Source organism: Girardinichthys multiradiatus, chromosome 7 (assembly GCF_021462225.1).
Source record: "Girardinichthys multiradiatus isolate DD_20200921_A chromosome 7, DD_fGirMul_XY1, whole genome shotgun sequence".
NCBI lineage: Eukaryota > Metazoa > Chordata > Actinopteri > Cyprinodontiformes > Goodeidae > Girardinichthys > Girardinichthys multiradiatus.
Window position 1 is genome coordinate 14,493,982 of NC_061800.1, and position 21,003 is coordinate 14,514,984.

Below are 21,003 nucleotides of genomic sequence, written 5' to 3' on the forward strand. Positions count from 1 at the left end.
TATATCTTCCAAATGTGGAGCCCCGCGCTGTACTGTTGTTGCAATGTTCTGTTGCATCATCAGTCATCTTTCTAGTTATGTTTCCAGATGATAGAGCCATATGGGCCCCATCAATCCTAAGATCTACCGCCCAGCACGGTTAAGAGTTATTTTAATGTTTGATTCTGACTTTTGAAATTTAATAATATAAATGTTGCCTTCAGTTTTGCTCAAGGTTTCAAAAGCTAAGTGACCTCCTGTATAATAATCAATATTAGTACTGAAGCCAAACGTTTCACATATGATCACTAACAAGTAGTAGTTAATGAAGAAGGCATTATTATAAGTCATTCTTTTTTTTTTGTGAAAAATATTATTATATTAAACTGGACAAGGTTATGTAAAAAGGCAATACTGGTTTCACAGTTCCTCCCTGCATCACCTACATTTCTCAGCTATAAGAAACCATGACAGAATAATAATATAATAGCATGCTTTTTCACCAATGGTCACTTTTTCTGAGATAGAGTTGAGAAATTATGACTGTCAGAGTAATGGCCACTTTCTCAGTTTCTCTACTATGCATGTGTACTTTTTGATGGTTGGTAGCAGTTTTCTTTCTTTGCTTTAAATGTCTGCGTACCCTGTTTGCATTCTCAGATTAATTGCTGTCACTCTTCCCACTTGTTTTTCAAGTGAGAAAAAAAAACAAACATCCCAAACAGCTGTTTAAGCTGTTATAATCAACCTCTGTCCTTGCTGACTGCTTTAATTGTTTGTAAAGCGTGAAATATGGCAAATCCCTTCTTGCTGCGTATAATTTCATTTGGCCAAATCCGGTTAGAGATGAGCACATAGAATCCCACAAAGACTGAGGGGAAAGTTCTCCGTCCTACAATACTCAATGTGACATTAAGAGCCACACCAATCGGCTCCTCTGGTTTGCTGCTTTGTAATTTAGATTTGTAAATGCCATACTCACAGTGCAACTCTGTGCCCCACACAGAGCTGTTTGTAAAGATGTCTGGTTGTATCAGGATCATTGTGCCTGATGTGGCCCAGGCAGCAATGTCCTCATCTGAAGCAGACATCCTGAGACTGTTTTTGCTGTTACATGCAGCTCACTGATAATCAGTGGATTGATTAGCCTTTAAAAATGCAGCCTGTTTGGTGCAAAAAATTATTTTATATTAAATAGGTGACAATAGAAAACTATATTCCAAATAAGTGAATGCAAAGGGCAGTTGCTGAGATATACATTGCCATGCAAAGGTATGCATACTCCTTGAACCTTTTATCATTTTGTCATGTTGTAAGAAATGTCAATGTTTTTTATTGGATTGGTAACTCTGGGGAAGTTGCAGAGATCCATACTTCAGGTTGGAATATAATTTCACAGGACAACTACTAGCGGGGCCCTCCACAAATCCATATAGTTTTGCACTTATACTTGAGCATAAAATAAGTGCTGAAAGTGGTGTTTTTGTGCAACGCCAAGAGATTAGTTTGCTTTAAGTAGAAAACTAAACTGTCCTTTTTCTGTATCTCTCACATGATTTTTTACTGACATTCTTTAGCCTCTGCTAACCCCCTACGTCTTTCTTTTTTCCTTAGCACTCAGCCCATGGATTTCTACATTCTTCCAACCTGGTGTGAGAGACTACTCACAGCTCACCCTTGACCTGACTAGGAATGAGCTTATTGTTGGTGCCAGGTAAGAAACTGCAAATCCACTCAACTTTTCACCGCACAGAGCACATTACTGAGAAAGTGATACCCTTTCTGACTCACTCATCCTGTGCAGTTTTCGGATAATGACGCCTCTAACGCGCCCTACTGTGGCCCCTCTGGACCAAGTTAAGCTTTAGATTTGGAAGGAGGAAGGAATCTGAGAGAAATGCATCATGCTGCAATAGTGTGTGTGTGTGTGTGTGTGTGTGTGTGTGTGTGTGTGTGTGTGTGTGTGTGTGTGTGTGTGTCTGTGTGTGTGTCTGTGTGTGTGTGTGTGTGTGTGTGTGTGTGTGTTTGTGAGTGTACATGTTCTGATGAAAGGATATGAGATCAGCGTTCACCTGGTTTGGACTTGTTACAGTCATTCTCATCAAAATAATACTTATATTGCATGAATGTGTCAAACCTCAAACTTCCATTGAACTAAAAAAACAATAATTTAGTGTGCAGAAATGTAGGAAGGCAAAATCACTCATATATCTTCTTTTCTCATCTTCTCAATCCAGAAACTACCTTTTCCGACTGGATCTCCATAACCTCTCTCTAATACAGGTAGGTTTTTTTTGTCCGTGGTTTTTGGAAAATATCTAGTAATTTTTTAGCTCACTTTTGTTAATTCTTACACTGTGTGGGTTTGATTTAAGATGTAATACTCTGTAGTTTCTAGTCAGGCTGTGATGATACATCCAGTAGATAATGTTCTTGAGAGCAATTGTTCTCTTGAACAATGTGGCTCAAAAGAACAAGATTAGACAAGTAAAAGTGTCACAAGTTTCAATGCTGTATACAGGACATTGTCGTTTTCATTCTTGTCTCATCCTAATGCCAAAAAAAGAATTGAAAATCCTCCTTTTTCTGATTTCTTAAATGGAATTAATGTATATTGAAGAATTTGTGATGAGTATAGATCAGTTATGGTGTGATTAATCAATCGTTTTAGACCTTAAACTATAAAGGATCAAATTTATTCCAGATTCATTCAAAAAAGACTTTAGCTTGTCAGCTACAGGACGTTCTGAAGTTGATGCTCACTTTAGTGTAATTAGTGGCTAACTGCTAGCAATTCATGATGTTGGCATATTGGCAATAAATTATTTATATCTAGACTGTCCAACATTTTGCCATGCAAACATTTTAAAATGCTTTCGGGACCAAGTATTGTCGACCAAAGGCCGACTGAAATGAATTCCTTTTATGCTACAAAACAGGAGTCTCATAGAAGAGTGTGTCAGGCTCAAAGCACACATCCTTATGTCCTGTACACATAATTAAGTCTTACACTTACTCTACATGCTAACAGAAACAATACAGTGCTTTCGAGACAGACTTTACTTTGATGAGAAATATGGTGTTTTACTACTGCAAGATCTCATTACATGCCACTAGTTTGTACATATAAATATGAGAAGAATGGAGATGATGATGATGGTGCAAGAGTGCTTCTTTTCATGTTTCCCGAACAACCTCTTTGTTAGCTTTCTTTGTAAGTGTGCAAAAGATATGTTTGGTAATGCTGATGTGTGATGTTCATAGCCTGCAGTCATATGAAGCCATTCTGCTAAAAATATTATGTTCAAATTTTTGTTTTCAAGCAAAGAAGCTTTGTTTTATGGGGTTCCTTTTCCAACTTCAGGGCTGTTATTTCACACTCAATGCTTATGCCTAAAATAGGTGCCTCTCTGCTTGAAAATGCCTTTTCCTTCTGTAATATTAGCCTGCATCATTTAGCATGCTCAATTTGAGCCCTTGTACCAAAGGCAGCTCAGTTACAGTTTAAGCATGGACCGTAATTGGAAGAAACATCTTATAGAAAGTGTCCTACAAGTTTGTAATGCATTCATTTTAACTCGGTGTTAAGAATTTTAACTTCAACTGTAGCTATACTATATGCTAATAGGGGAGGCACTTTTCATTTATAATAATGACTAAGAGCATGAATTATAGGGACAGATATAGGATGTAAACTCTGGTTTTAGTCCATTTCTGAAAGCCATCAGTAGAAAGCCTATAAAAGATGGATGATGTGCCAGCTTGTCTATATTTCTCTCTCTATTCACAAATAAAATTTTACAACATCCAAATGATAAACTTTGTTAGATTTGATGATGTGGGGACAGTTTCTGCTGACATCTAACAGAAAAAGTTATCAGGTTCTCAAGTCTCATGTATCACTGTAATTAGTTAATTAGGCATACTTTCTGGCACTATGCAAACTTTTTAGTTAATGAAACTAACTTTAAGAGTAACAAAGCAGCTGGATTACATTCCACTTTCATCACCCTCTGTCAGTCAAAGAAAAAGTAAGTTTCATTCTCTTGTGGTACAGTCAGTGAAAAATTTAAGTACACCCCATAACCCAATAGCTTGTCCAGCCACCTATAGCAGCATTAACTCAGTAGATTTTTTTTATTTGTGACTCTCTCAGTCTTTCAAATTGTTGTGTATGATTTTTTACCACTTCTTTACAACATTACAGTTCACTGAAGTTTTCAAGGCATTTGTTTCTGACTGATTTTTTAAGGTCTCACAACATTATTCCACGCAGATTGAGGTCTGGACTTTGGTTTGGCCATTGCAACACCTCAGTTTTTTAATTAGGCTTTCTGTTATAGATTTACTGATGTTTTGGAGATCATTTTCAGTGTGATGGTCTACTCTTACCCAAACTTTAGCTGACAGACAGCTAGATTTGACTCTAGAATACTTAGGTTTACAGAGGAGTTAACGGTCGAGTAAACGAATGAATGCATAATACATACTTCCTGAGGCTGCACAATAACCTCAAATCATCCCTTGACGACCACCAGGCAAATGGTGGATCTGAGAAGTATGTGCTGATATTCTACAGTTGGTTTTCTAGCTTTCTGCATTATGGTCAGAAATCTCTGCTTTTGTTCTCTCTGTTCAAAAGACATTGTTTTGAAAGTCTTGTCATTGATTCTGATATAACTGTGTAAAGTTGAGTTGCTATGTTTTCTTTTGAAAAGATTTAGTTTTTCTCTAATTGTCCTTTCATGACCTGTAACGGTTGTCCTGCTACCTAAGACCTATAGAGTCTGAAATGATGCTCTTTCTCTGAGCATTGTCCCTTGACTTTGAGCTAAAATCCATTTGAAGATAAAAACAAAACTCCTAATTAATGGGCAGCAACAACCCAGGTCACTACTGAAGCCATTCCCCCTTGGTATTTTGCTAACATAGACCTGTATATTCCAGAGCAGAAGGTCACTTGGATAATTAACTAGGGCATTTAATTAGCAGCATCTAGCTGCTACTTTACATCTGTTCCATGAAACTGTACACATGTGACAGTATTGAGGTTGTTTCGGACCAAAATAATAGTAATCATAAAATATATCAAATTGAAGTCATAATTTGCCAGGCAGAAATATGAATATCTTCTAAAATTATTCAGTAATTTTTAAGATAAACAAATAAAAATCCCAGCTCTCCCTTATAAATTAGATTACAATATTCACCCTCTTCCCCTTCAATTTGTGTCAAGTAAATTCACTTTACTTTTTGGTTGGCAACAGCTATTTTTCCGTGCAGAGATCCCACAAGAACATCTGGATTTGAGCAAATAATAATAATAATGACTAAATATAAGTCTTTTGAAAGAAGAAATCATTGCTAAATAAGTTATTTCTTTTTTTCTCGATTTTTATCATCTTGTCAGAAATGTTCTTCTTTCTTTCTTCTCATGATCGTGCTTTGGATTTTTTTTTAAAGAAATTGAAATGTGAATTTAGATCTAATTTGTCTAACTCTCTCCCACTATTTTTGATTAAATGCTGACATATATGACCTGAAATATAAAACATGCAAAGTACTTTCCGGACAGGAATGTTCATGTTGAGTTAGTAGATAGTTGAGAATTTGTTGAGTAATTTCCTTACCACATTTCTCATATGCTGCTAATTGGAGATCTTAATTGTTTCATTTTGTCTGTAATTCCTCAATGTGTGGAGGGCCAAAAAGATTATTATTTGTCAAAAAAAATTATCCAGCCATCGGAAATGTGAAGAAGCCAGAATTCTACATACATCATATTTGTGTAATAGCTTGAATCACCTGGAAAATATATGCATAAGTGTTCATATTTTTAGCTGTTGGAGGGTTTAATGTAGTGTGTGCACGTAAGATTTGTACATTCTGTAAAAGGCCTCTGGTAATATACTGGTTCTCTACAGAAAATAAGATTTGGTATAGTTAGCAGTTTGTGCTAGGGGCCACAAGCTTGCTTTACTGTTGCATCACACATTGAAAATGACAAGCCCCAGATTCTCCATGGGTCTGTGTGATTTAAACTGGAATATTTCTGTCACTGAGGGAAGAGAATGGGTGTGCAATAGTGCAGGGTTTCATTCAAATGAATTAGGATGTCTTGCTTTTAGCTTGCCAAAGTTTTCCAAGCAATTTCAGTCACATGTTGCCCCTATTCTTGACTGATTTTATTAAGTTTGTTATTACACAAAATGTGTTGCATGCAGCTGATGACAACACATTTCAAACAATAGCACAACCTTGACCAGTAGGAAAATGTAGAGGTGTGTTATTTGACCACAGGATTTGCATGTTTGAGTGGAGATCATAACTGAACTGTATGCATGTGTATGCTCACCACAACATAGAGATATCATTTTTGTTGTAGCTCTAACATCAGCATCACTGTACTCAGATGACATACAGTAGATTTGCAATTCACCTTGTTCTGTAAAATGTTAAAATCTGAACCAAATTACAGACTTTCTGCTGTGACTTAACTCATGAAGTCTCCAAAATGGTTACATGTTACATCTTTAATATCAGAGATATTTTAGTGATTGTGTTTTTTGGAAATCACAGAAAACTTTAGTTTTCCCAGTTTGATGAAAGATACTGTGTATAATGTGGAAATAATATAAGGCCCTATATTTATTGCTACCCCTGGTAAAGATGTGTAAAAAGCCTTATTTGAAAAATACATCTTGCATTCATTAGTACCGTGCACCTTTTGGTAACATTGCTGTTGTTATATATGCTTTTCTGCTGGTGTAAAGGCAGTCTTCTTGGGTGTTATCTTGTATTGTCTTCATCCTTCTTTCCTCTATTCTTTTCTCATTCTCTCCATTTTTCCTTTTTGACCCACCTCTCTCTCTTTCTTGCTTCTATTTTTCCTTTTTGTTTCTGTCTCCGTGTCCATTGCTATTCAAATAATCCCAAAGCAGTTTCTAATAAAGTTTTTTTTTATATGCGTATATATCAAGTACAGCATTTTAGCGTTAGCTGTAAAGCTCCACCTGTGAAAGTAAATCTGTTTGGCTTCTTATTGGCACTCAGACAACAATTCTGAGTGCTACTCTGCCAGACAGGACACAGTAAATAACAAAACAAAAACAAACAAACAAAAAGAAATCATGGATGACACAATTAGTGGTACTACTAACAATCCCTTGAAAATAAATGTAAATGTAGCTAGCATACATGCTTCTGTTAAAGGATTTGTATTTTAATCTCCACATATTTAGTTTTCATAGATGATCCTGTGGCTAAAGAATTGGTTATTATTCTGTTTAAATCATGAGTTCCTGTTTAGTTTTTATTCATTTTGCAAAACGAAAAAAACAAAATAAAAAATAAAAACATACTCCTGCAGTGTGATAAAGCCTACTACAACTGTATTGAGATGAAAAAAAGTTTAATGTAAGAAGCTTCTGTCAAAACAAATACAGGTTTTTACAACTCACTGATTTTTAAAACTAAATATTTTTTCATGTTTATGCAGCTTTATTTAACACCGCTTGCAACACCTTATCTGTTGATGGCACTGCACTAACACGTTTAATTGCTTCAGAGGCATTGAAATAATTTGCTTTGAAACCTCGCAACAGCAAAATGAAAAGGAAGGTTCAGTCTCCAGCAATACCTCGAAAGTAAAAAAACTTTGATAAATCACATGCTGACATGTTTTAGTGCAGTCAGGGTTTTTGCTGATTTAGGTCTGGACGTTCCTTTGATCTAAACCTTTTCATTTGAGATTGCTCTGTATTTACCTCCATCCATCTTCTTGTCAACTCTGACCAGCTTATCTATCTCTGCTAAAGAGAAGCTTCCCCAGTGCATGATGCTGCCACCGCCTCATTTGTGGTGTGTTCTGGGTGTTGTTTTCCTTCACACAAAGCATTTTTCAATGTTTCATTTTAGTTTCATGTTAGCAGAGCATATTCTTCCTCATGCTTGCCATGCCCCCTAGATGTGTTTTAACAAACTGAAACCACACTCCTAATGGCTTTTTTTTTCAATAGTGGCTTTCCTTTTGGCACTATTCCCAGACTTACAGAGTACACAACTGCTTCTTGTCCTGTCACCAGATTCTCCCAGCTGAGCTCTGGATCTCTTCAGCTTCTCCAGCGTTGCCATCGGATTCTTGCTTGCTTCTCTGAATAATGCTATCCTTGCCAAGCATGACAGTTTAGGTGGACAGCCATGTCTTGGCAGGTTTTCATCTGTGCCACACTCTTTCCATTGAGCAGTAATCTGTGATGTATCTAATGCTTTTTTCTTTTCTTCCCACCATTTGTAGTAGTTTGCATTGTTCTATCTCATAAAATCTCTATAAAATTAATCAAAGTTTGTGGTTGCAATGCAACAAAGAGTATAGATGGTTTATATTTTGAATGGCACTGTAGGACCTAAAGCTGTACAAATGGCTAGCAAACAAAGATTTGCCATTTTTATTACTCTAAGATGATCGCCCCTATTGTTCTTTAGTGTAAACAACCATCTGCATTATTTTACGCAACATTTTAATACAAGACGAGAGCCCATCACCAGGCTCGACTTGTCTGACAAAGTCTCCTTTCACAGCAGCCACCACTGAATGACATGGTGTGTACAGCTGCCACCCATGTGTCACTGCCAATATCAGTGCGCCCTTTGTCTTCATGTCCTGGTTGTCTTGTTTTTGAGGAGTGATGTTGACTTAAGAAGGTTTTCATTTGTTTTCGCTCCCCTCATGTTGTGTCCTTCAGCTTGCTGAAGCTGTTTCTCTTTTCCTTAAAAAAGTTATCTGCCAGTCATATCCTTCTTATAACTTATAGAAAGTATGGGTGCACACATTAGCATTGGGTTTACACACCCACATGCAACTCAGACACACCTAATAAAATCATTAAATTTCTTTACCCTTGTCATTTACACACACACACACACATCTGTGAACTAAGATCTTAATGAGGTTGATCCTTCGTCACCATGGCAAGAGCAGAGTTGTCATTTGTGATGCCAAAGCTAAAATCAATGAGAACATTATACCAACCTCCCAGTGAAGCAGAAAGGAGGGGCCGGACCTCTGTGCTCATTTGCCAGTACTTGAAGCTGTCGAAAAAGACAGAAGATGGCAGCATCCCAAAATAATGCCTTTCCTTGTGGTTTCATAAAACACAAGTTGGTGTCTCTTCTCCAGGGTCCATTCATTAAGACCTGGTTGTCAGACGTATGTTATTTAAATAATAGATTATAATTAACAGATTATTTAGTCAGTTTTCTGCATTGTAATTCTCATAATTCTCTGCTTAATGTCAATTTGTAAATATAAATGTTAGAAGTAAAGTTTAGGAAGAGGCTGACTGAATGTACCACTTGCTCCTTCCTAAATTAATTAATTTAATACCACAGTATTAATCTGCTTTGGATTATTTTTCATCTTCGCCATCTTTCCCGCACACAGTTAGACACAGAAACCTAAAACTACACCGTTATATCTTTAAATTGATATATTCAGTGAAGGCCTAAACAACTTTGATTTTGGATGTTTTGATTGATTGATTTTTGATTTTGTTTTTCAACATTTATAGCTTTTTTTTAAAATTTCTGTAACAACTTTGCTGTTGAACTATAGCATGAAGTCAGAGACCATTAAACTGGGAGTTACTAAGATGAGGCTTTCAAAAATCAATTTAAACAAATGTGAACAAATGTTTCTGCATGGCAACAAGGTGCCTCTCTCAAACCTCTGTGATGCTCGGACAGGTCAATAGTAAGGGCGGCCATTTTGAGGCAGGTCATGATTTGATTTGATTTGATTTTACATCTTATAATTAAGAGCCCAAGCCTTTTTAGATCAAAGAAAGCTTGTGGACCTCTGCAGATTCTGGGCTAACAGTCGACCTTATTTACAGGTACTATATGACTCCAATATCTTTTACTTTATCAGCAACTCAAAGTAAATCAGTCTAAGCCATTTGCCATTCCTCTGTTACATTATATTAGCTCAGTCACATTTTCACCTATATAACTCATTCACTGCCCTCACTTGGAGCACAGCAACACTAACATCAGAAAATGTGGAGTTGTCGTGACATAAATTGTAATGGCTTTCTATGAATCACGTTACAGCTTTTCTGACTGCCTTTAGGGATATCATGTCTGTTATTTTTATTTATTTTTTTTTTTTTAACTGTGTCCTGTCCGGCAGAGTATCGGTCAGAATTGTTGTCTGAGTGCCAAGAAATTGCCCAACACATTTACTTTCACAAGCGGTGCATCACAGCTAATGCTTTAAAGCTCTGCTTGATATTTATAAAAGAAACTTTATTATAAACTTCTTTGGGAATATTTCAGTTTCTACGAACACGGAGACTGAAATGAAAAGGAAAAAAGAAGCTCAAAAAAGAAAGAGATTGGGCAAAAGGGTATAAGGGGAGAAAAGGAGGAAAGAGTGGAGGAGAGAAAGAAGGATGAAGAGAATACAAGATTACACCCTGCTTGCTTATACACCTGCAGCTGTTTTTTTTTTTAACAAAATAGTACACGGTACTTATGAATGTAAAATATACTTAGTGAGAGGTGGAGCCCAATATAGAACATCTGTGTATCTGTCAACACCTGAAGCTTAACACCTGTGAGTATGAGTGTGGACACGCTTTTGTATACAAGGTTTCTCCACAAAAATATGCAATAGCGAGTGTGAGGACCAACCGACCTGCCCCGTGGTCCCCGGGCGGACGCTGAGGAGATCCAAGCCACAGACATCCAAAGGCCCCCCAAAGCACAGGAACCCCAGGAGAACCACCGCCGAGACTACCGCAACCCCCCCAGAGAAGAGCAGTGGAGAGTCCCAGGGGAACCACTCAGCAGCGACAGTGCAGAAGCCCCAGGAAGCCGCAGCGTCGAGCCCACAGGCCAGGTTGAATTTACTATCCTTGGCGTTTTTAATTTTTTACTGCCTCACAACCTGGAATTAAAATGGATTGTTTGAGAGTTTTAACCATTTCAATTACAGAACATGCCTGCAGCTTTGAAGATGTATTATTATTTTTTATTGTGAAGCAAACAACACATAGGACAAAATAACAAAAAAAAAACTCCAACATGCATACCTGTTCACCCCGCCTATAAAGTCAGCACTTTGTAGTGCACCCTTCTGCTGCAGTTAGAGCTGCAAGCCGCTTTGGAAAAGTCTCTATAAACTTGCCACATTTTGCCGCTGGGACTTTTGCCCATTCCTCAAGGGAAAACTGACCTGGTCCTTCATTTTGGATGGTTTTCACTTGTGAATCGCAATCTTTAAGTCTAACCACATATTCCCAATTGAATCGAGGTCTGGACTTTTACTTTCACTATGCCATTCCAACACATTTATTTATTTATTTATTTATTTTAACTGGTCCTGTCTGGGAGAGAGTAGCACTCAGATTTGTTGTCTGTCTGAGTGCCAAGAAGAAGCCCAACAGATTTACTTTCACAAGTAGATCATTACGGCTAACACTTTGTCCCGCTAAAAAAAAAGAAAAAGAAAAAAAATATATATATATGCTTTATTAGAAACTGCTATATTTCAATTGCAAAGGACACGGAGATGGAAACGAAAAAAAAAAAATAGAAACAAGAAAGAGAGATAGGTCAGGAAAAAAGGAAAAAGGGAGAGAAGAAGAAAAGAATAGAGGACAGAGAGAAGGATTAAGAGAATACAAGATAACACTGCTTCTACACCTGCAGAAACATATATAATAACACCAATGTAACCCTAAAGTGTACAGTAGTAATGAATGCAAGATGTATTTGGTGGTAACTGCGGCTCAATATAGAACATCTGTGTATCTGTTAACACCTGAATCCAAACACCTGTGGGTGTAAGTGTGAGCGCGCTTGTGTATACAAGGTTTCTCCATAAAAATATGCAATAGTGAGTGTGAGGAGCCACAGACCTGCCCCCTGGATCTGAAACAGATACGGAGGAGATCTGAGCCACAGACATCCAAAGACCCCCCAGAGCGCAGGAACCCAGGGACTACCACAACCCCTCCAAAGAAGAGCAACAGAGAGCCCCAGGGGAACCACCCAGCAGCCACAGTGCCCCAGGAAGCTGCAGCAACAAGCCCACAGTCCCCACCGTCAGCCGTCTATGCCGCACATTTGATGGGGGGGCCTAAGTTGATCCAGGGGAGGGAGCAGCCCAAGACTGAACCATATATATAAAAAAAACAATATATATATATATATATATATATATATATATTGTTTTTTTTTAACTAGAGATTGAGTCATCTTCAACATATAACAGCTCAATGAAATGCCAATGTGCTGCAACAATCTTGCTTCTTTTCCATGCTATGTAATAATACCATTCCACAAAGCCATTGCAGGCAATTATGATGAATAGTGTACAGTTAGCATGCTTACAGAATCCTAAGGTCTCAAAGATAATCTGACAGCAAAGTACTATGTAGTAAAAATGACAATTTCAGTCTCACTTCCCCCTTTTAAGTGAACAATAAGCTCATGAGAGAAATCAATACACAATATTGGGCTTATACAAGATCAGATTTTAGCAATATTCTTAGGAAAAATAAGAATCCACAGTTTTGTTTTTACAAATAGGGTTTCGTAAATACCAAACCAAATTCAGTTTAGACTTGACATGTCCATACATTTTGGTTTATAGACCTGTCTTTTTTAATGGTTCTAATGCCAGAGAAGCATTTAAACCTATTTTTTGCTTGCATAAATAAAGGTCTTGTAAGTCTCATATTGTGTATTTAAGAATGACTCTTCTGTGTAGAATTATACAGTTTCCGTTTAAACTGCCTGTGACATCGAATTTTCACGATAAATCCAATTACATTTATGGAAAGGAAACATTGATTGAATTTACTTATTTTAAAAAGTAAATTCATCCCATTGAAATGAACAGTTATTGAGATACATGGTCAGAAATTTCACTATAAAGGTCATCTGGAAAAGGCATTTCCAGATTAGTCCTTTGCGATTTTGTTGCGCTCTTTTATGTGTCACAGGGGAACCCCCGCAAATAAACTGACTGTTGCTACAATGGCCAGCAACACAAACAGCAATGGAGAATCTGATATTTCTTTAGATATATTTCAGTCATTATCACAGAGACGCAGCAGAGTCAGGAGAAGAAAGTCAGCTGTCATCAGCGCTCGGCCGGAGTCGATATGCATGAATCATACCACACCACCAGAAAACAGAACAAACACAACATCCGGATTTTCAAAATAATTCACTACAGACAGACTAGATCTGAATATATCAATAAATACACACATGTATTTATATGTACACATGTCTAAATAAGCATTTGTTTACATTAGATCAATTAGATCAGTTACTGGGTTTACTGGTCATACTTGGTGGGACCAGCCCATCTGTTCCTTATCAGTTTTCCAGTTCTTGTCCTCTTTGCTTTAGGAAATAGTGCCGACTAACAGCTGCTGTCATAGTATTGCTGCCACCACCAGCAATGCACCGTTTCACTATATTAACGCTGTTTTTAACGCAACTTGGCTTCTGCCCAAACGCTTTATCATTGACTCACTTCTGTCAGTGTGCCCGAGGGCAGCTGTGGCTACAATGTAGCTCACCAATGTCAGTGTGTGAGTGTGTGTATAAATGGGTGGATGACTGAATGTAGTATGAAGCGCTTTGTGGTCTCTGGGGACCTGATAAAGTATACACCATTTACCATTGACTCTCACACAATGAATGACCAGAGATTTCCCCTTTGACGTCACTTCCGGGGACTTTGGACTTGCAAACTTTAACATCAAAATATGCTTATTTTGTGTCACAATTGTCTATTATCACATCTTTAATCCTAAGATCATGTCAATTATAGCCCAATTCCTTCAATATAAAGATGTTTTCTTTTAATTTATTTTAATTTCAGGCACTTTAAGCAGTCTAAGTATTGAAAATGTTTTAGAGGATCAAATGCAGTTTGCATTCATTAAAGACTGAAACGACCCAGCACTGATAAGCAGAGGCTAACTTTAGCTTTGTTAATAGCTACCAGTTAAGCTAGATGTGTTTGTGTCTCATCTTTTAGTCTTTCACTTTGTCTGGTTTTTACTGAGATTCCAAAATGCTGCCACACAAATTATTGTAACATCAGGAGGGCGTCATTAATGATCTTGCAATCAACTGTTGTTGGGCAAATTCTGACAATACAACAAGCCAACTTAAGAACTGCTTCCTGTCTTAATTCAAAATAAGAGTCTCAAACACATATACATGGTGTCTTAAAACAGCTTAAAACATATATACTTCGAAAGACAAAGTCATATGCTGACAGTAAGTGTGGGACAGACTTCACTTTGAGATGAAATGTGACATTTTAGTAAAATCTCTTTTTGGTTTTAGTCAAGTTTCAGTCAACTAAACTTTGCTGCTTCTTATGTAACGTAATTTACATTAAATTTAGTTGCCTAAAATATGAAGACATAGACAAATCTTTCAGAGTCTCAGATATATATTTTTAGGAAAAATTATTTCTTTACATTTTTGCAAAAATATTTATCTGAGTTTGGAAATCAGTAAAATATTTAGTTTGCAATACCCTTACACGAATGAACTTTTGTTGTTTGAAACAATTTTATTATTTAGGTGTCAAATACAAAACACAGATAGGATGTGTTTTGTAGGCAATTCAACCTGGAAAAACTCACAAAGAGAAGATAGGGATGCAATTAGAAAAGTTTATTAGTGAATGTTTATATCTTTGGCGCTCGGACCCCAGTGAAAGACGTGAATGCTGAGAATGACGTGCTTGAATGAACATCTTAGGGTTAGATTTAAAGATGTCTTCCCCCCTGGGATCCGATCCTGGTGGTGGAGTGGAGGCCTGAGGAGATTTGGAAAGAGTTTGGAAGCCAAATGGTGGAGATGGGGTGGAGGAGGGTCACAGTTCAGCTGCAGAACGGAGGGTTCCATGGATGAAGATCTTTTAAAGCGGAGCCTTGAAGAATGATTGGCCGGGGAGAAATGCAGACTTGACGCTGATTGGTGGAGCAGAGCCGCATGGAGGAGTAATTAGACGAAGCTGGAGGTAATGGTGAGTTTTCCATGTTGAATTTTCGTTTAAACTCCATAAATTACACCTCACTGGCTACTTTCGCAACTTGCCAGGCCTTCCCAAATGGCTATATTTAGACCTGACTGGATTTATTATTTTCTTTACATTTGTATTTGTTGATGGAAATGTCGGTAATTAATCTTCACCGTTGTTTTAGACTTGATTTGTGAGTTTTTGTTTATCTTGGAAAAAAAGGCTGTTGATGAAAGCTATGATAATCATTTTCATCTACAAAATCAACACTAGCTTTTATCAACATTACACTGAACTTCAGCTTGTAAACATGCACACTGTAAATTATACAAATTGGATGAAAAAAATCACTTGTTAACTGTTATCTGTACTAACTAGTTCAGTTAAATGTACATTTCTTACTACAACTCAGCAGCTGAGTTATAGAAATAGAGTTATCCGTGTGGGACTGAAAGCATCATTGTCTTTACTTTGAAATGAAGGGTTTCCATTATGTGCCGGTGAAAGTCACACTGAGGCTGCTCAGACATTACCTGCCAATTGACTGAAAACTGGGTCGGGTGGTCGTCCTTCAGTCTGATCACAATGCCGCTTTCTCTGTTTTCTCATTCATCTGTTTATCCTGAGCTCTCTAAGTAGGCCATGATCATGGCCTGTAACCACACACCGCCGTGTCATGTTTCCTTTTAGTGTGATCCCATTAAAGTCCACATTTATTCTTGTGGACTTTGCTTTGTTTGCACGTTATTAATAATAGAGCCAGCACAGACAGCTCTTTCTTGCACCTGAATCCAACTGGAGTATTTGTGCAAGAACAAGAAATGAAGACTGTGTTCTCACAGTGTATTTATTTTTGTCTTTGAGTGTGGAGGAGGACAACTGTGTGTTTTGCAAGTTTTCAGTGACAAAGAGTTTTGAAGATAGTCAATTCTGCTGGAGGTGGTGGGTAAGGGGTGGGGGTGTTCTGCTGAGGTGCTGATGCCAGGGCTTTTAAAGGCTCAGCCCAGACCATTCTGTTCAGGCACCTGGGAGAACACCTGCCACTGCCATTAGTGAGCAGGCAGGCGTAGAAGAATGAATGCGTAGGCAATCAGCAGAGGAAAAAGAGCAAGAGGAAGGAGAGGGGAGGGGAGATGAGGGAGAAGCAGCGCGGATAAAAAGGTGGGCAGGCAGCCACAGAATGAAAGACAGGGAAGATAACAGGTGAGAAAGGAATGACAAGCACAAGCACTGACCGAGAGGACAAGGGAGAAAAGTCTTCAGAACTGAGAGTGGGACAAACAAGAGAGGGGAGTGAATATAATTGAGGGGTGTGAGGCAGGTGACAAGCTTTCTCTGTGCTCCAGCACCGGGTTTTTATTTGCTGAGTCTCAGTGCCAAACACAATAGTGTCCTCAGTTTTCAGTACCCATACTGCTTTGTCGAAGACTTTTCTATCAAATCTGATTGTAAAAATGATTGAGGGTTAAGACATTAGTAATCATGCAGGTGTATGAAATTGCTTAAGACAACATCACCGATTAGAAGACAAATTAAACAAAAAATGAGCAGTTAATCCACAAAACCATAGTAATTATTTCTACTAGATTTAGATGTAGCAAAAAGAGTCAATTCACATAAAAATCCGCTTTTTCTTTTCTAAGATTTAGAATCGATTTAAAAACTTCAATGAATCAATTTTTGAAACTTTTGTCAGTTTGGCAAAGCTGACTTTCAAGAGTGTGCACCTGTTTATGTTGCTGTATATGGTTACATGTAGGTAAACCACTGATAATTCTGGCTTCTAGAGCTGCTAGCTTAGTTTATTTGGAGGTGCAAGAAATTCAGTATGATACAATATCTAGCAATAATATTCATACTTCTTTGCTTTTCCAACATTTGTCAAGTTACACCATAAACTTTCATGTATTTTATTAGGATTATGTGATAGACCAACACAAATCATTGCATAATCGTGTATTGGAAGAGAAGGATACATGGTTTTATAATTATTCACAAACTGAAAACTGTTTGCAAGCATTTGTACTAACTCCCCACCCCTTTTACTGTGATTAGCTGAAATAAAATCCAGTGCAACCAATTGCCTTTAGAAGTCACCCTTTTATTACATTAAGACTACTTATTTGTAATTTGACCTCATATAATCTCTAACAATACACCTGTTCTGTGAAGGTTCCAGAGGTTTGTTAGAAAGCATTAGTGAACAAACAGCATCATCAATACTTTGCATCTCAGGGCTGATGGTAAGGTAAGTGGAGCTAAATATATAAATACCCTAAGTTGTGCCGAACAGGATGGCACAACTGCAGAACTAGCCTTGCAAATGTTTTGGCAAACTTTGGATGATAGGAGGTTTTCTAGACAGAAGCTGGATAATTAGAAAGAACAAGACAAAATAAGTATCATAATGTTTTCACTCAAATTACATAAAATATAGCTGATCTTGAATAAAGAATGAAGACAATCAAGCCAAATATCTTATACCATCATTTGAAAAACCACGTTCTTCCTTGAGCCTGCAAATCCTATAAATCTGACAATTTTATGAAACTTTTTTATTCAGATGAATCCTTATTGATCATGATTTATTTTTGAAACAGTATTTTCAATTGAAAATACATGCTCAACACTTGAATGGAGAAATATGAATAAATTGCCTTTGTCAAAAGTCTGATATGCATGAAATACAACAGTTGTTGCTACAAACAATACTTCCCACAAGCACATAAACTATCACCCACCTAGCTACCCCACTGTGGGATTGCACAGGTATACTACTGAATACGAACATCAGACACTGCTGCATATTCTTTGAGTTTAATATGCGTCTTCTCTACCTTTCTTCTTTTTTTTCTCTTCACTCTGTCTTTTTTTTGTTGGATATGCTCGTATTATTGCTGGAGGTGGGCCTGATTGTAATCCACCCACATGCTCTGTCCAAGTAGCACCCACTGACAGTGTTCCCTCTCTCTGATGTGGGGGTCAGCCTCATCTCTGCTGCAATCAGAGCAGCAGGAGGAAGGTGGTGGGTGGCATGTGCCAGTGCGCACATGTGTGAGCGGTGGGGGATAAAAAATGAGGAGTGGGAGAGTGGCGGAAAACAGTGGAAGGACAGAATAGCTCGAGTGCTTGATGGGTGGGAGTGGAAAAGCAAAGCTGAAGTAAGAGCTCTGTTTCCTATCATCTGTTCTTTTTTTCGTCTGTGCGAGGAAGCAGTCCTGCCTTATGTGTGCTTCAAGCAATTCAGTTTCTGTCAGAAAAAATAATGGAATGATGGCAACTTTTGATGGGTAAACTTCAACGTAGTCTTATAGTCTTTCACCTTCTTTTTTCTAGCTCTTGGAAATAACACAAGGTGGTCCCTATTTCACCTGATTGTTCTATCTTTTACACACTGACTACTACCAACAAGAAATAGAATATTGATTTGTTTCTTGCAAAAGTAATTTTTCATGAGCACAGAGTTGCAGAATTGCTCTAAATGTTTTTTGCCTATGTGTGAATTGCATGTTTTATTTTGCTGCCATTACCATTGTTTCTCTATTATCTGTTTTAGGCTATTATTGATACATCTTGAACCTTTCTTTGTGCAAAGCATCTTGTTTGTTGAAAACTCATGGATTCACCCTATTTAGTCTTTGTATGTTTACACCAGTACCTAACAATTATTCTCATTTCTTTGCTGCATACATTTACAGATAGAGGGGTTATGTGACATCCTCGCAAATATTCCACTTTTGTTGAAAGTTGGAGAGGAGTTTCAACAGAACACTTGTTGGGTAAGAGGCCATGGATGGTGCTTTTGGCTGAGTACCAGCATCGTCAGAGAAAAGGGCCAGATGGTCTTAAAATAGGAGAGCAGAGCCCAGGTATCCACTCAATACCCCAAAAAGCTAATTATAAAATAACCAGAACTGGACAACATCGCAAAGTGGTGAAAAAAACAGCACAACTCATAAATTGCTCAAATATTTAATTGTAAAAGCAGAAATTCACTGTCATTTTAATTTCATAAGAATGATCACTTGTGTGGTATAAATTGTGGTTGTGCAAAGTTACACTTTTCTTACAGAGGACATAATCTGCCAACTACCTTCATATTTAGCAAATAACCAGATGAATTCCAACAGATAAGGGCACAGTGTTCCTCAATCATCCAGGACATTGCTCTCATGTGTCACTCTTTCTCACCTTTCTCCATAAATATCTGAAAATCTCTAGTTCTTTCAGCCTAAATTTTTAACATTGACTTTTCAGACAATTCACATAAAAATTTCACCCAGCTCAACTGCCAGTGTGCTCCCACTGTTCATCCTTCCTCTCATCTCTCTCAGACTGTATAATGTTGCCACTAGCTGTCGTTGGTGAATCAACTCCAAACGTTTCAGCCACATAGAACAAAGTTATGATTCAGTTTGATCCAGATTGATTCTTCTTCCTCTGGCTGGGTCCCAGAAGTGTTCTCACACCACCGCAGAGCAAACATATTAGGTGTGAAAGTAACATTAGATATTTGCTGGTGAGCTTTCAGATCAGTGATCAGGAGTGGCAGTTTTCGACATGACTAATTGCCCAGAGCAGCACTGCATTTGGGCTGACACGAGAAATTAGCATTTTTGCGCCCTAAACAAGTTTTTCATTGCTTATTTGCATATGTAAGCACTGTAAGAAAATAAAATTATATACCAACGGCTGTCTAAAGGTGCTATCCGATTTGAAGCTTCTGATTTGGCACTTCAGTAGGAGTTATTTCACTTTCTTTAAGAAATCTGAACTCCATTTGATCATTTCTAGCTCAGAGTCTAACATACCTAGACTGCTCAAACCTGAACTGGATTACTCTTCACAGTACAGAAATATCATTTGAGATTTATAATTGTTTTATATAATTTATGTTAACATGAAAAGTATTTCCCCCATAAATTTGCACGTTTGGGTCATTATCATGTGATCTGCATATTCATGAAGGCAGACACGCTAAAACGTTTGCGCCCACAGTTCTGCGGATTTTGCACATGCAATCCGATTACCACGTTGACAGTAGCCACTGTCAAAGGACTGTAGACTGGTGCTCCTCTTTGATAAAATAAATATAAAATCCTGATTCTGTTTAACCACACCAGATAACAAAAAACTTTACTCACACAAATTAAAGAAATCAGCTATGCTGTTATTTTGACTACTCCTGAGATGGTTTGAGAAAAAAGTTAGAAGTTACAGAAAGTATTACGCTGCCCCCTCCCATGCTCATCTCTGCCATAGCTGTAAACCCACCTGAAGACCTCTAGCCAGAAAAAAAAAATGTTTTGGGTGCAAAACAACAAAAAATCTGTCAACTTTGCAGGTTAATGCATCATTCCTTATTTTATATAGTTACGTTTGAAGTGAGGGTACCAGTAAATGTTAGCAGTATTGGGTCACCACAAACATCTGTCGGTGGGTGCATAACAGCTGACACACACACACACACACACACACACACACACAGCAGTCACCAAACTCCTGTCTTGGAGCGAAAATGGTGACTTGAAGGAGGTTATTTAATCCTTGTTAAATAATGCCAGGATTACATGTTTTTACTTTTAATTTTGTCTTGTTAAACAGCATGGTTCAATTGAAAATGTACCAAAATAGAAGCTGAAACTTTGAGTGTGTTCATGCTCAACATTGCCTGCAGATTATGTTTGTAATCTGTAACCTGAATCCAGGTAGTAAAAATAAAATATTTGTCCAGGACTTCTAGAATTGTAAAGAACAAATCCTTTAAACTTATAGGTTTTAACACAACAATGAACTAAACAAAGATGCAGGCAACAATAAAGGCATTTGACACAAATTCTAGAAGGGGAAAATGATATGTGAACTCACCAGGTAAACAGTTCATTTAAAAGGATGTTTAATTAGAGTGCAGACTAAATAAATGTCTCGTTAGGAACTAAGCCCAATCTAAGCCAGCATTGACA

The 21,003-nt window shown here is 37.6% G+C and overlaps 1 protein-coding gene across 3 annotated transcripts in view; it reads left to right on the forward strand.

The window, feature by feature from the left end:
* The window catches only part of sema5ba (sema domain, seven thrombospondin repeats (type 1 and type 1-like), transmembrane domain (TM) and short cytoplasmic domain, (semaphorin) 5Ba), a 282,636-nt gene that overhangs the window by 143,360 nt on the left and 118,273 nt on the right, over positions 1–21,003 (forward strand). For all 3 annotated transcript variants that reach the window (XM_047370498.1, XM_047370497.1, XM_047370496.1), the window contains 2 exons: positions 1,594–1,693; positions 2,217–2,262. In XM_047370498.1, coding sequence (XP_047226454.1) covers positions 1,594–1,693; positions 2,217–2,262 — 146 coding nt within the window. The remainder of the gene's footprint in view (positions 1–1,593; positions 1,694–2,216; positions 2,263–21,003) is intronic.